Source organism: Pseudorasbora parva, chromosome 7 (genome assembly GCF_024679245.1).
Source record: "Pseudorasbora parva isolate DD20220531a chromosome 7, ASM2467924v1, whole genome shotgun sequence".
NCBI lineage: Eukaryota > Metazoa > Chordata > Actinopteri > Cypriniformes > Gobionidae > Pseudorasbora > Pseudorasbora parva.
Genome location: NC_090178.1, coordinates 21,859,703 through 21,875,312, shown reverse-complemented (window position 1 = coordinate 21,875,312; position 15,610 = coordinate 21,859,703). Strand labels below are relative to the sequence as shown.

At 38.8% G+C, this 15,610-nt stretch overlaps 1 protein-coding gene across 1 annotated transcript in view; it reads left to right on the top strand.

Moving 5' to 3' along the window:
* The first annotated feature begins 808 nt into the window (after positions 1 to 808).
* The window catches only part of LOC137082967 (zinc finger protein 804B), a 146,838-nt gene continuing 132,036 nt past the window's right edge, over positions 809 to 15,610 (top strand). Inside the window, exon 1 of the mRNA XM_067448575.1 lies at positions 809 to 1,612. Within this exon, the coding sequence (XP_067304676.1) occupies positions 1,499 to 1,612 (114 nt within the window). The 5' untranslated portion in view covers positions 809 to 1,498. The remainder of the gene's footprint in view (positions 1,613 to 15,610) is intronic.

Sequence of the window (15,610 nt, the reverse complement as noted above, 5' to 3'; positions counted from 1 at the left end):
GGCATCATCTCAAGAAACTAACTGTTTAGAGATACGCATTGTTTTTTCTCCCACAAATGTTATCTAACATTGTTGCTGCTTGTTCAAATGACTTGATCAACTAAAAGCAAAACAATTGCTATACATTTTCTCCTAACCTAATTTCATTGTGTTTTACCTATTTAATTAGATTGGACACAATTCAATTCAATAATAATTTTAAAAAAAATCAGAAATTGTGTTGTTTTAACTCATTTTAATGAAGTAAATTTAACAACCTTCAGAAATGTCAGTGTATGTATGCATATATATATATATATATATATATATATATATATATATATATATATATATATATATATATATATATATATATATATATATATATATATATAATAATTTATTTATTATTATTTAATTTATTTTTTCCATACCCTAGGCCTACATTTATTTTGCCGATGATTTTTACCATCAGATGTACAGTAGATAGACAGACAGACAGATAGATAGACAGATAGACAGATAGATAGACAGACAGACAGACAGACAGACAGATAGATAGACAGATAGACAGACAGATAGACAGACAGACAGATAGATAGATAGATAGATAGATAGATAGATAGATAGATAGATAGATAGATAGATAGATAGATAGATAGATAGATAGATAGATAGATAGATAGATAGATAGATAGTGATTGAAGACCATTTCTTAAAGCAGTGATTTCATGGCAGCGCAAAAAAAAAAAACGGCCCACGTTCAGTTGCGAGCTTTATTACTCTCCCTCAAATCCCTCCTTAGCAGAGAAAGGGAGAGAGAGTCATGCAGCGCGCGCGAGATGGAGAGAGAAACAGAGGGAACCTCTGCTTTTCACTCATTTGGACTCAGCTCAGAGCGCGGATCGTTTCGGCGCAGGGAAAAAAAAGGCATAGGCTATCTGCGATCGGACTTCCAGCAAATCCTTGAGAGAGTTGACCGGTCAATTGAAGACATGCGCGCACTAGTTGAAATCACGCAAAAACATTAGTGAGATTTAAGTACCACTTTGCTGAATTAGCACTAGAATTTTTATTTTTATATCACTCTACATATGACTTTTTGGAGGGTGTTTGAGAGGACAATGACCTCAGTCGAAGCGTTTCTTGTATTGGATGTAAACAAAGCTTAACGTTTGAGTCTGTGGGACTGAACAAACCGGGCAACTCCAGAGCAACATCCAGTAACATCCGTCTGGGCTGGAGAGAGCAGGTGCTTGTCTCTTCTTGAAGAGGAAAACGGACAGAGGATGTGACAGAAGTGTGGGACAGTGTTTTCGATTTGTACTAACAGCACATTCGTATATTATTGGCATGTCCTCGTAACGACGTCCGTTATTGACTGAAACGATCTAACCGGCGCTCACAGACCGTCATCAGCCTACTACCACTCGGTGTAACCCTTGCGAGATCATCTCCAAAAAAGTAACTTGCTCGCCTGGCCGTCCTTGGAGCCCGCTCATGGGTGACGCTGGACCGGATGGCGTGCTACTACCTTGTGATCAGCTCCACGCACCTAAGCAATGGACACTACCGGAGCATCAAAGGAGTTTTCCGGGGTCCCCTATGCAAAAGCACCGGAGGCGAATCACCGGTAATACTGCTCAAATCATCGTTTTTGTTTATTAACGATCTTGTCATGCTGCACTATTAGGAACTCATTTAGCATATTATGCTAGATTGGTTTTGTGTTTTAATCTCCAGGTGTCTTAGTTAAAAGTATGTTTAAAAAACAGCAAAATCTGGACATTGCCTATAGCATGCTTTCTTGTTGGCCATATATAGACTAAGTGGGAACACCTTTGAATGAAATATAAAGATTATTGCACAGCTGAAGAGAGGATTTGATGATCTATTAAACTCGTGCCATCAACACGACCTTCACTTGTAAACTGCATTAGACAGCAAAATCTTAAAAGCATTTTGTTTTATGTTGCAGGGATGAGGGATTTTATGTATGTAATGTTTAAAGCATCACTGCATATCTCAAATGTCAGGCTTGTGGCACTGGTGGCTTTATTTGTGCGGTGAACGAAGACCCCTGATGCTCTCCTAACAGAGTGGCAGGTCTTGATCTTGGCTGTTGGAGCTCAGACAATTGAGCTGTATGTAAACTCTGATTCCAAGCACTATTCTGGTGCTAGGTTAACCCACCTGTGGGTGTCCCAACACCCTGTTTACAAGCTGCAGCAACTGAACAGGCAATCCATTGATGGTTTAATCCATCGTAAAAACGGTCAAACTGTATTTCCTGAGATGCCATTCATATTCGGAGTTGTACTGTATCCCGAACTGCAAGTTAATCCAGATCATACATAAGTATGTGGTATTCTTTTCAGGGCTTCATAGTCCTTTTCCACAGATGATACTATAGTTGAGTTCAGTCTTCTTATTGAATGACTTTAACATTTCCTTTTGTTGTTTGTTGCTTCAAATAGAGCATTCAGCTAATTAGCAGATCTATATAATAGGACACATTTACTGCTTGTGAAGCAATCACCTGCCATTTCTCTCTCAGACAGTATTATTTCCGTTCCTTCCTGAAGTGGGGCTATACTGCATGTGCCTAAACTTTGTGTACGATCCAGACTATTTCCTGTCAACAAAATGATGTGTGGCTTTTACACACCAAATACTGGCATAAATACGCAAATTGAGACTTGTACCTGATGCGCCTTGAGAAAAGGAAGTGTGTGTGTGTTTCCACTTTGGCTTGCCCCACAGGACGGACAGAGAGTGCGGGGCTGATTGGAAAGAAGCTGGGCTCAGTGGTGATGGTTTTGATGGGTAATTTCAGAGCAGCTGTTGTGAAGGGTGCATTCGCTCCAGCTTAAATCAGAGTGCCATGTTCACTCTAACTCAAAGCACGAGGAGGACACACACACACACACACACACACACACACACACACACACACACACACACACACACACACACACACACACACACACACACACACACACACACACACACACACACACACGTTGTGTTTTTGTGAATTGTGGGGACTTTCCATAGACGTAATGAATTTTGCACTGTACAAACTGTACATTGTATCCCCCTACACTGCCCCTGCCACTAAACCAACCCATCACAGGAAACATTCTGCATTTTTTTTTTTTTTTTTTTTTAAACATCATTTAGTATGTTTATGCATCCATTTACATTGTGTGGACTGCTGGCTGGTCCCCACAATGTAGGTGATCTCAGGTTTATTTGTGGGGATATTTGGTCCCCACAATGTAATATAAAAAAGTACACACACCCTCTCACACAAACGCAGGCTCGCACACAGACTGCAGAATGACATGTTTGAGTTTCTCAGCCGCTCTGACTGACAGCCCCTCTGTGTTGCATCACACACAGATTAATGATCCTTTGCATGTTGCAGTGATGTGCTCTTAAAAAGTCACGCATTTAAGAAAATCAGGTGCTGTTATGGCCAAAAGAAAGCTGTACGGGAACTGCTCTCGTTTAACATAAGATATGCTTTAGTAATAGGAAGAGCTGTCTGTTATGGAAGAAGAAACACTGGTGGTCATTTAAATATATTTACCTATATACACACTCAAAACAGGCATGCCATGCTCCGGTTGTTCTCTGTCCCAGCACTAGAGGGCACCTCACTGGTGCAAAGTTGTCAGACTGTTTGTCTAAGTTTCAATGACTTACAGTTTAATGATGTCTGTAATAAAGAAAATAAAAATCTACTTTAAAACAAATGTTGCAGGTTCTTAGAAATGCACTCTTATTATGACTTCATATGTTCATGTCATGTGGTGTAGCCATTAAGTATGAAATACAGTACAAAACATATTGTTCGTAAACATAGAATACATGGAGTTGCCATTCTTTTCCATTAAATTTTGAAATACTTTTAAAATAAATAAATAAAAACACGAATTATTCATTTTATACATGAGGAGCCTCAACGCATGACATTTATACATGAACTAATCTTGCCCTAAAAAGAGTTGTATCATCCTGAGATTTTTGACTTCATGCCTTCAAAAAATATTTAAATTAATTTAATTCAGAAATACAAATATGCTCATCCAGAGAAGTGCTCATTGTTTGTATGAACTGCATTTTTTTTATGTAGGCCTATTCCTTGACGTTTTTTTGAATCTTAGCTCTCTTCCCTTTAGACCAGCATACATTGTCATAAATGCGAGATTCTACAGAGTCTGTGCTTTAGAACAACAAAACACCTTAACCTTCCTTTCATTTCCTGTGGTGTAGCTCAAAGACTAAAACTAAACCCCACCGAAACGCTCCCCGTCATTGAGTCTCCTGTTTAACTCATTGGACTGTAATGTCTCAGTCTCAGTGAGGTGTCCCAGAGTACTTTTTTGGATCAGCTTTCTGGTACAGCAGTCAACACCTGTTTGTATACCCCGTGGTTAACCCAGTCCCATCAAGCTCGTCTTATGGGGCTCCGTCTCCACTTTTTGAGGAGAGGCTTCAAGCAGATCTTCTGATGAACTCACTCAGTATCTGGGTTATTCCCTCTCACTCCGCCCATGACGCGGTGTGGATGTTTGATGTTGAGCTGCAGCAGGGACCCGGTTTGCATTCCAAACTGCCGTCTCCCACCACATTTTTAAAACATGCACACCACTGAAGAAGCATATGTTGGTAGCTCTGCCTGCATTAGTGAGACACAAATGCACAATTTATGGGCAGAGGCAGTGAGTTTTAATTAGTTCTAAAACATTGCAGCTCTATTGGGTTAGGTAAGGTTTGCTTTGGCTGCAGATGAGATAAAGTGTTATTTCTTTGATTTGTGCACATTAAAAGTATAATAAATGAAATCTATTCATTTATTTAAAATGAACAATTCACAAAAACATTGACTTGAATACACCTCTTCTATGATGAGCATGGTTTTACGTTTAAACTTTGCTATTTCAATTCATTCATTTTTTTTTTACTATTAGTCATTTCTTAATTTTTTTAAATATGTTTTAATAGTTGTATTTAATGTATTTAATATATACATATATAATATTATTATAAATCATATATTATAAAATTTAATATACTTGAAGTCTAATTAATTCCTGTTATGGCAATGCTGGATTTTCAGCATTATCACTCTAGTCTTCAGTGTCACATGAGGTTCAGCGTCTCATCAATGTTCACTAATGTTCTGCTTAATATTTAAGAAAACCCTTTTTCAGAATTATTTGATAAATTGAAAGCTCAAAAGAACTGCGTTCTTTCGTAACAGAAATATTATTAACATTTCGAATGCGTTTGTGATTTTTAATCAGTTCAATACATCCTTGCTGAATATAAGTATTCATTTCTTTAAAAAAATGTTATGGTATATATATAAACAAAAATAAAAATAAAACGCTCCACTTTAAACTATACTTGACATTTGATCTTCAAAATCTAAATAATTAGGTATGACCAAAACGCATGTTGGAGATAATATTTAAAATATGCACTCACACTTATATTCAAGTGCATTGGAAAAACATTTTACTTTTTTTTATATACAAATGTTTTTTAAAACCATATAAAGCCAAGATGTAGCCTGACAAGCCAGACCCACATCAAGATGTTTGGTCTGGAAACTCACCATTGACACGGCTCAATCCGAGGGGCGGGATAAACGGTTGTCTTTCAAACTCCCTCTGCAAGCGATAGGATAGCGCTACACCAACTAGAGCAACGAAGGTGAAGCAGAGCTCGCTGACTGATTAAACATTCACCGTATCCGGTCGGCGAAACTCTGAACACATCTTCCCTTCTTAAGAATGACTTCAGTGCCGTTCTTTGTTCTTTTCTCAGAGAAAAGCTTAACTCCAAGTCTTCCAGAATCGCAGTCAGAGCTGATTCGAAAGACCTCCGTTCGCCAGTTTCTGTGTTTACTAGAAGCACGCAAACGCAACTCGGCCGTCGTCATTATGGCCCCGCCCGCCGACTCTATACACGATGTGATTGGCCCGTACAGATTGAGAGGAATACAGCTCAGAAGGGTATTGAGATTTCCTAGATGACACTTGCGGGCAGATTAAATTTGCTGCCGCTAGGGTGCGTCTAGATTTCTAGGCTAGCCAACATGATGAGTACAATTTTTAAAAAGCTGGCATGTTTATTAAACTACACCCTTAAAATAAAGGTGTCAGGAAGAACCAAAAATGGGTTTTCATGATGCTATAGAACAGGGGTGTCCAAAGTCGTTCCAGGAGGGCCACTGTCCTGCAGATTTTAGCTCCAATTAGCCTCAACACACCTTTCTGGAAGTATCTAGTATGCCTAATAAGACCTTGATTAGCTGGTACAGGTGTTTTTATTCGGGGTTGAAGCTAAACTCTGCAGGACAGTGGCTCTCCAGGAGCAGGATTGGACACCCCTGCCATAGAAGAACATTTTTTGGTTCCCCAAAGAACCTTTTTGTGAAAGGTTATTTAAAGAACCATTTTTTTAAAAACCATTTTATAGTCTAAAGAACCTTTTTGCAGCACAAAGAACCTTTTTATGTAATGGCTTTAATGACTCTAATGTCCTATGATCAATGATTCGGATCGCCAATGTCATGTGATTTCAGGAGTTTGGATCGCGTGTCAAACTGCCAAACTGCTGAAATCATGTGACATTGGCGATCCGACTCATTGATCGATTCACTGATTCATGAGTCATGACCGTTTGAATCTTTATTTGAGGAACACGGAAGAGAAGACAATGCTGAATAAAGTCGTAGTTTTTGTTATTTTTGGACCAAAATGTATTTTCGATGCTTCAAGAAATTCTAATTAACCAACTGATGTCACATATGGACTACTTTGATGATGTTTTTATTAGCTTTCTGGACATGAACAGTGAAGTGTGCATAGACTGCATATGCTCTGGGACTAAAATCTGAAATATCTTAAACTGTGTTCCGATGATGAACGAAGGTCTTACAGGTGTGGAACGACATTAGGGTGAGTCATTAATGACATCAATTTCATTTTTGGGTGAACTAACCCTTTAAAGTTTCTTCATGGAACCCTGGCAAAGAACCATTTAAGAACCTATTTTTAAGAGTATAGATTTTTCTTTAAAAAATTTTTTTTTTTCTTCTGGGCAGTCTTAAACATCATTGACCCACTGTTTTGACTTTATTTTACCAAACTCTCTGCTATCGATCTACCAGAGCAATAGTACAGTGGATCATGATGACAGGACTTCAGCTGCAGCGGTCATCATTTCATGTTTTACCTGTCTAGTCAGATGACCTTTAATGACTCATGAGCCTTATGGTCAGGAAATGTCAGACTGTTTTTACAAAACCACCGGCTACGTAATGCATTCTAGTTTAAAAGGATATTTTATTGCTAGTCTGTACAGTTATGGATTATTGAGTTTTGCTGTTCCTGGTACTTGCATATTAGCTCTTGAATTCTTTTAAACCGCTGCCAGTCGACTTATATAATTCCACTCTTTGCTTTCTAGGTAAGAGCTGCCAAAGGAACTGTTATCTGTGCTGCCACAACTTGCATTTTGACACTGTACCAAATAAAAAAAAAATATTTACAAAAATGAGCAGGTGCTCCTAAGTTTCTTTTGGCCTAATATAGGGGCTGTCATGTGGAGAGGCACACACTACAAACACACAATGAGCGTATATTGTCGTAGTTTTTTTTAGATCGGTTGCTGTGTTTTCATGTTTTATGGGGACATTCCATAGACATAATAATTTTTATACTGTACAACCCTAAATCTACTCACCAAAGAATACTGCATCTGCATTTTTATATTTTCAAAAATTATCACTTTTTATAAGCTTTTTCCTCATGAGTACCAAAAAAATGTCTGGGTAAACTCATCCTGATCTGCCGGCGATTTGATTTCTCCCTGCAACTCATTCTGGAAACCTGTACATTAATTTCTACTGATTCTATTACACTTTTGTGGGAACCATTCACAGACTGGTTTATCCACCTGGTGCGCTATTGGCAGGTTTAACACAATAACATACAAAGAAACGGTGGGTCGTTGCCCATTGATCAAGCCTCTTGTGGTCTGATTGCATATATAATTATTCAAATAATGCCTGTTGATCACGCCTCTTGTGCAGTGGAAAATACAGAGCAGACTCCCCAGACCAATGCTCAATTGAGCTTGCTCTGGTGATAGCCAGACAAACAAATGCCCCCACAGGCTGAAAGATTACTGAAGTATTGCTATGCTTGTCATCATTTTTGTCCCCATAATGTAGGGAATACCTGAACCATACACACACACACACACACACAGATATGTAGCTTATATAATGTATTTATGTACTCCTAAATGCTCTCTACTTCTCAGTGCGCAAAAACCAGTACGTTCCATTATATACACTCAGTTTGGAGGCTTTAATATCTCAATTTGCCTGTGATTAAGTGGTCCTATATATATATGACCTATATATATATATGTTTATATATTTATATAATAAAATTATATACATTTTATTATATAAATATATATAAAATTCGGATTTTGCTTAATAATATTGTGTTGTGTTTTGAATGTTTAAAGATTAATTTGATACTTCATTTGTTCTTTTTCTCTCTGTCTGTCATTGTAAATGGCTTACTAATGATTCCGGTGGTTGTGGTAATGAGTGGCCACTGCTGTACTTAGCTCAGCTCTTTTTGAGAAGCGTTAGCGCTGTTGCTGTGCTAATGGAGTGTAGCAGGCGGCGTTTAATATTCAGCTCCAGGCCTGGCCGCAGCCGTCCTCTGAGTTTGCCTGTCTGAAACTCTTTGTGTTGGCGTGTCCTGACGTTAACACGGTCGGGGAACTCTAATCACACAGGAAGGCTAATGAATCACTCGCTCCTTTCGGCTTACGGTGCAGAAAAATACAAACAAACGTGCGCACATGAGCGCACAGACTTCACTTAGCACACGACGATGGGCCCTTTTCACTTAAACACATTTGTGCGTCATTTCTGCAATGCTAATTTGCCCGATTAACTGATTAAATGCTTTATGAGAGCCTAATTAATCAAAGAGGTCATCCTACATTAACAGGCACACAGCGGCGCATAGCAGCGGTCTCCTGTGCCTCTAGTCTTTTTGCTTTTAATACGAGAAAAAAAAATCCTGACATAGTGTGGGAGGAAGTAACAATAGACAAGAATCCACATTGTTTTCAAACCGTAGGCAGAATTGGATGTTCATTAATGGCCCTCACTTACTGTAATTATGCAATGAATTAAAAGAAAGGTGAGGTAGGAGAGAGAGAGAGAGAGAGAGAGAGAGAGAGAGAGAGAGAGAGAGAGAGAGAGAGAGAGAGAGAGAGAGAGAGAGAGAGAGAGAGAGAGAGAGAGAGAGAGAGAGAGAGAGAGAGAGAGAGAGAGAGAGAGAGAGTGCCTGAGGCTGACGCAGCTTAAAGTATCTCAGCCTTACACTGTTTTAACAAGGTTGGCAAGAGGCTGCGGGAATGACAGAATGGGTCTTGCTGGGTACCGGCGTACACACAGTCTAAATAGCTTGAGGATTTTCTAACATGTTTGAAAGCAATTTGTCCAGGCACTCAAAGGGCATTCTAATCAGAGGAAATGATTGTTAATGGCCCGTAAGTGTTTCTAAATGGGTCTAGAGGAGAGAAAGAGAGGGGAAGAGAGGAATACGTTTAAATGTATCTAAGGTGCCATGTTCCCTCTCCATTTGTCCATGAAAAATCTTTTCTGAGAACAATGGTTAATGAAGAGCTTTATTTGAGGAATTAATGCAGTGCTGATAAGCAAGAATATCATTTCAATGATCAATCCTCTGATCCATCCATGTCCGAAAACCTGAAACAAATGGCTTGCTGTGGAGGACTTAACATGCTCCTTTTCTGGTAGAATTTGAGTCGTATGTTAAAAAATCTTAGCTGACCATATTTCAGGTGCCATTTTTTTAATTTTTCTGCCGCCTGCATTTATTTCTGGAATATTTTTTCTCGCCTGCAGAGCAGCAAAGGCAGCATAGATTTATGGGGGTCAGTAAGCTTTTTTTAGTTTTGAAAGGGTTACTTTTATTTAACAAGAAAGCATTAAATTGATCAAAAGTGACAGTAAATCATTTTACATTATTACCAAGCATTTCTAATTCAAATAAATATGTAATCCTACAGAAGCTTGTTTCCACCACAAAAAAAAGAAAAGGTAATTGGGACTTTTTATATCAGAATTGTGACCTTTTTTCTCACAATTGCCTTTACATCTCGTAATTCTGAGAAAAAGTCAGAATTGCGAGTTTATATCACGCAATTCTGACTTCATATCACGCAATTCTGAATTTATCTCGTGAAAAGTCAGAATTGTGAAATATAAAGTCGCAATTATCTATTAAATTGTTTTACTCTACGGGCAGAAGAAACAAGCTTCTATGACACAAATGCAGCATAACTGTTTCCAATATTGATAACAGTTATGATAATAACTTATGCACCAATCAGCATGAATTCTGAAGGATCATGTGACACTAAAGACTGGTGTAATGATGCTTTGCCATCGCATGACATACTTTCCCCCCCCCAAAACAACCACCGACCACAAACATTTGAATGATAGTGTATGTTTATAAAGGGACCGAGGAAAATCCCATATTTTGTTTTGTGTTCTTGTGTTGTGTAAAAAGCTTTTCTTAGTGTAAGTGAAGTTGGGAGGCTGGTTACTACAGTAATTTTAACAGTGAGTTGCTACAGTGGGTCTGTTGTCATGGGGATAACATTCTCAGAGGTGAAGGTGGAGGTTGTGCGATTCTTTTGATAGACTACATTTTTATGTTCTATCAAACGATTGGGAAAGAATGAGAGGGGGCTTCTGGGGCTTCTGGGGCTTCTGTAGCTTTTGTAGCTAGAGCTGGACTCTGTGAGTCAGGTTTGTAAGGACCATTGTGAGGACCATGTGCTCAGAAATATGGTAAAATATGAAATAACCCCCAAAAAATGACTTAATAAACATACTTGAAAATGTAGAAATGCCATTACTGCTATATAAAAACAATAGAAGTCAATAGAAAGTCTCCACCATGACAGAATGAGAGATTGTGTGTGTGTGTGTGTGTGTTTTATTTGGGTGGTGATAACCGTAACCAGCAGGAATTAAAAGCTGTTACTGCCTACCTGTCATGAATTTCCCAGAGTGCAGTGCACTGACCCATCTGAACAAGGTAAACCTGGACAGAACAACCACTTCAAAATTGTTGTAGTGTGTGCTGACAAAGTTGCAGACAGCGCTAACTGAACTACTGGCTCATTTACGTTAATTGGCTCTCTACTTTCATTCGGATTAAAGCCAAAATGTTGGCACACCGGAGCTGTGGATTGAGGCTTTGAATCCAAGTCCGTTTACATGTATTCTTCCAAACTGGCTGTAGTCGTTAAGAAAACCTTTAAATAACACGTCAGATGAGAAAGCTTGTTTCCGCCACAGAATAAAACATTTTAAAAGATAATTATTAAGTCAGAAGTGTGAGATATAAACTCGCAATTAAGCATTATAACGTTCAATTCTGAGGTGTTTTTTTCTCAGAATTGTAAGATATAAACTCTTAAATAAAAAGATTTTATTACTCGCAATTGCGACTTTATATCACAAAAAGTCTGAATTGTGAGAGAGAAAGTTGCAATTACATTTTTTTAAATGTTTTTATTCTGTTACAGAAACAAGCTTCCGTACTGAACATATAGCTTGATTGATCATCTGAAATGTTCAGGAAATGTATTTTTACAACGGGCAATATATCTATATCTATATATAAAAAAACTTTTTTAAATAATACTGGTGAATTTAGGCATCACAACAAGACAGAAGGAAAAATAATAATAATAATTTAGAGATTTACTTAATATTACATTTAAGAGTTATGAATTATTATTAGTGTTTTTAAAGATTAACTTTAAGTGAGTGTTGTAGAAATAAGTATGCAGAATTAAATATCCATATTAACTGATTCTAATAAATGTAAAACCTCTCTAATATTACCCACACGTTTAAAGATTCTTTCAGTCGCTTCATATATGATTATATGGCATAACCATATAATATTGTGTTGGTCCCCCTTTTGCTGCCAAAAAAGCCTGTCAAGGCATGGTCTACACTGGATGGCACTAAGATGTTAGCAGCAGATCTTTTAAGTTCTGTAAGTTACGAGGTGTAGCTTCTATGGATCGGACTTGTTTGTTCAGCACATCCCACAGATGGTCGATTGGATTGAGATCTGGGGAATTTGGAGGCCAAGTCAACACCTCAAACTCGTTGTACTCCTCAAACCATTCCTGAACCGTTTTTGCTTTGTGGCAGAGTACATTATCCTGCTGAAAAAGGCCACAGCCACCAGAGAATACCTTCGCTCCCCACTTGCAACAGTGAGCCTGACCCTGTCCCCTGGTTCACCACCATTCCTTCCTTGAACCACATTTGATAGATACTGACCTCTGCAGACCGGAAACACCACAAGAGCTGCAGTTTTAAAAATGCTCTGACCCAGTCTTCTAGCCATCTTGTCAAACTTGCTCAATTCCTTAAGCTTACCCATTTTTCCTGCTTGAGGACAAAATGTTAAATTGCTGCCTAATATCCCACCCACTAACAGGTGCTGTGACGAAGAGATAATCAATGTTATTCACTTAAACTTTCAGTGGTCATTATGTTATGCCTGATTGGTATATATATATAAAATATACACTCACCTAAAGGATTATTAGGAACACCATACTAATACTGTTTTTGACCCCCTTTCGCCTTCAGAACCGCCTTAATTCTTCGTGGCAATGATTCAACAAGGTGCTGAAAGCATTCTTTATAAATGTTGGCCCATATTGATAGGATAGCATCTTGCAGTTGATGGAGATTTATGGGATGCACATCCAGGGCACGAAGCTTCTGTTCCACCACATCCCAAAGATGCTCTATTGGGTTGAGATCTGGTGACTGTGGGGGCCATTTTAGAACAGTGAACTCATTGTCATGTTCAAGAAACCAATTTGAAATTATTCAAGCTTTGTGACATGGTGCATTATCCTGCTGGAAGTAGCCATCAGAGGATAGGTACATGGTGGTCATAAAGGGATGGACATGGTCAGAAACAATGCTCAGGTAGGCTGTGGCATTTAAACGATGCCCAATTGGCACTAAGGGTCCTAAAGTGTGCCAAGAAAACATTCCACACATCATTACACCACCACCACCAGCCCGCACTGTGGTAACAAGGCATGATGGATCCATGTTCTCATTCTGTTTACGCCAAATTCTGACTCGAGACTCATCAGACCAGGGAACATTTTTCCAGTCTTCAACTGTCCAATTTTGGTGAGCTTGTGCAAATTGTAGCCTCTTTTTCCTATTTGTAGTGGAGATGAGTGGTACCCGTTGGGGTCTTCTGCTGTTGTAACCCATCCGCCTCATATCAAGGTTGTGCGTGTTGAGGTTGTGGCTTCACAAATGCTTTGCTGCATACCTCTGTTGTAATGAGTGGTTATTTCAGTCAAAGTTGCTCTTCTATCCGCTTGAATCATTCGGCCCATTCTCCTCTGTCCTCTAGCATCAACAAGGCATTTTCGCCCACAGGACTGCCGCATACTGGATGTTTTTCCCTTTTCACACCATTCTTTGTAAACCCTAGAAATGGTTGTGCGTGAAAATCCCAGTAACTCAGCAGATTTTGAAATACTCATTCAGCCCGTCGGTCACCAGCAACCATGCCACGCTCAAAATTGCTTAAATCACCTTTCTTTCCCATTCTGACATTCAGTTTGGAGTTCAGGAGATTGTCTTGACCACACTGTCAGAAAAAAGGTAAATTTATGTCACTGGGGCGGTACCCTAAGGTACAAAACCAAAAAGGTACTAATATGTACCTTTAAGGTTCTACTGTGTACCTTTAAAGCCCCACTTGGCTACTTTTGCTCTCGGGGTCCCCCTACAGTTTGGAAAAAATTATGTCCTCAACTACTGTCGTAAGCTGTCATCCTACAACAGGGGATGCCATCGCGCGTGCATTTGTTGACATGACAACCCTGATAGCCCTGAACTAGTCTCGTCTCATAACCCGCGGACCCCGTATGTCTATTTAATGGTCGCGGGTGCGCGGCGTGTTGTAAAAATATATACAGTGGTGCGGTGCGGGCCAAATAACTTCAAGCGTCCCGCGGGTCGGTGCTGTCGGTGCAGCACTAACAGTTCCCCTGAAAACTGCAAGAGGAGTTCTTCTGGCGTCGCGTGTGAAATGTCTTCATCCCAGGTAACGTTACAGTCAGTGGCAGATGCTTCAGCATGTCATATGAATATAATTTCATGGGTTTTGTTTTTTTTAAACGCCAAATAATCACGATGCTCACGTTTACAAGCCAGCGTCATTATAGTAGTCTATTGGTTACCATTTTACAGAATCTATATGATACTTCAGTAAGTTCAATGTTTGAGTGGTAGCTCACCGTAACAAGCAGGACAGCATCGGTCGGGCACGCCTCCTTCAGCTCACGCCAACGAGCAAACCCTGGTCACATTTTGATCCTCGTCCTGCCTTTAATCCCATCATTTTTTCATTTCCTCTTATTGCTTTCCTCCAACAAAACCTTTTCTTTCTTATTTGTCTCTGCTGCTTCGGACATGACTATATTATCCGACGAACAAAGTTGGGCTCGCACGTCCGAATGTAAGGAAGTGTGTGTGTTGGTGGAAGTGACGTATATGCCGTAAAGCAGTTGAATTTTGTAGTTCTTTTCTTTTTCTCGGGTTACTACCCGAAACCCGCAGTTTAAAAGTACGATTAAAAACGATACAGACCCCATCAGGCAATGGCAGACGTGTCATTCAACCTATTGTAAGTAGATTTATCATCTCAAGAGTCTTAAAAAATATATTATGAAGGTTGAAAAGTTACCTAGTGCTGCTTTAAGGTACTAATTTGCAATCTTAAAGTAATGCTATGTACCTTTTAAGGTACTAATATGTGCCATTTAGGGGTGAGTAAGGTAGAAAGCTGTACCTTTTCACTTTTGTACCTTAGGGTACAGCCCCAGTGACAGCACTGTACCTTTTTCTGAGAGTGCAGGACCATTGAAGCAACTGCCATGTGATTGGTTGATTAGATAATTGCATTAATGAGAAATTGAACAGGTGTTCCTAATAATCCTTTAGGTGAGTGTATATATAATACATTTTAAGGATTTCCATGGAAATTATAGAATCATTTGATGAATTTTTAATTTGGTTTTAATTCACTTGTTAATTAAATTTGATGTATTAAACAGCTTCCAAGCATACTTTATCACTAGAACTTTTTTTTTAATAACCATTGAACATGATGGTATTATGTAATCATTTAAAAAAAATCTCATTATACGGAACCTTTTTTGGCATAAAGAGGTCCTTAAAAAATTGAATAAAGAAACTAAGGTTCTATATTGAACCACATTGGATCTTTATAAGAGTGGTAATATATGTGGCACTAATACATGTATATTGTGTATCCCCAGTGTGCTTACATCTCACCATACTCTTTTTCTTTCAAAACTATGCATCTAGTCTTGATTTGCATGGCAAGATGAATTATTGTACTATGAATCACAGTTATATGTGCATGTTGTTGTGACTCTGTGCATGAAGTTGTTG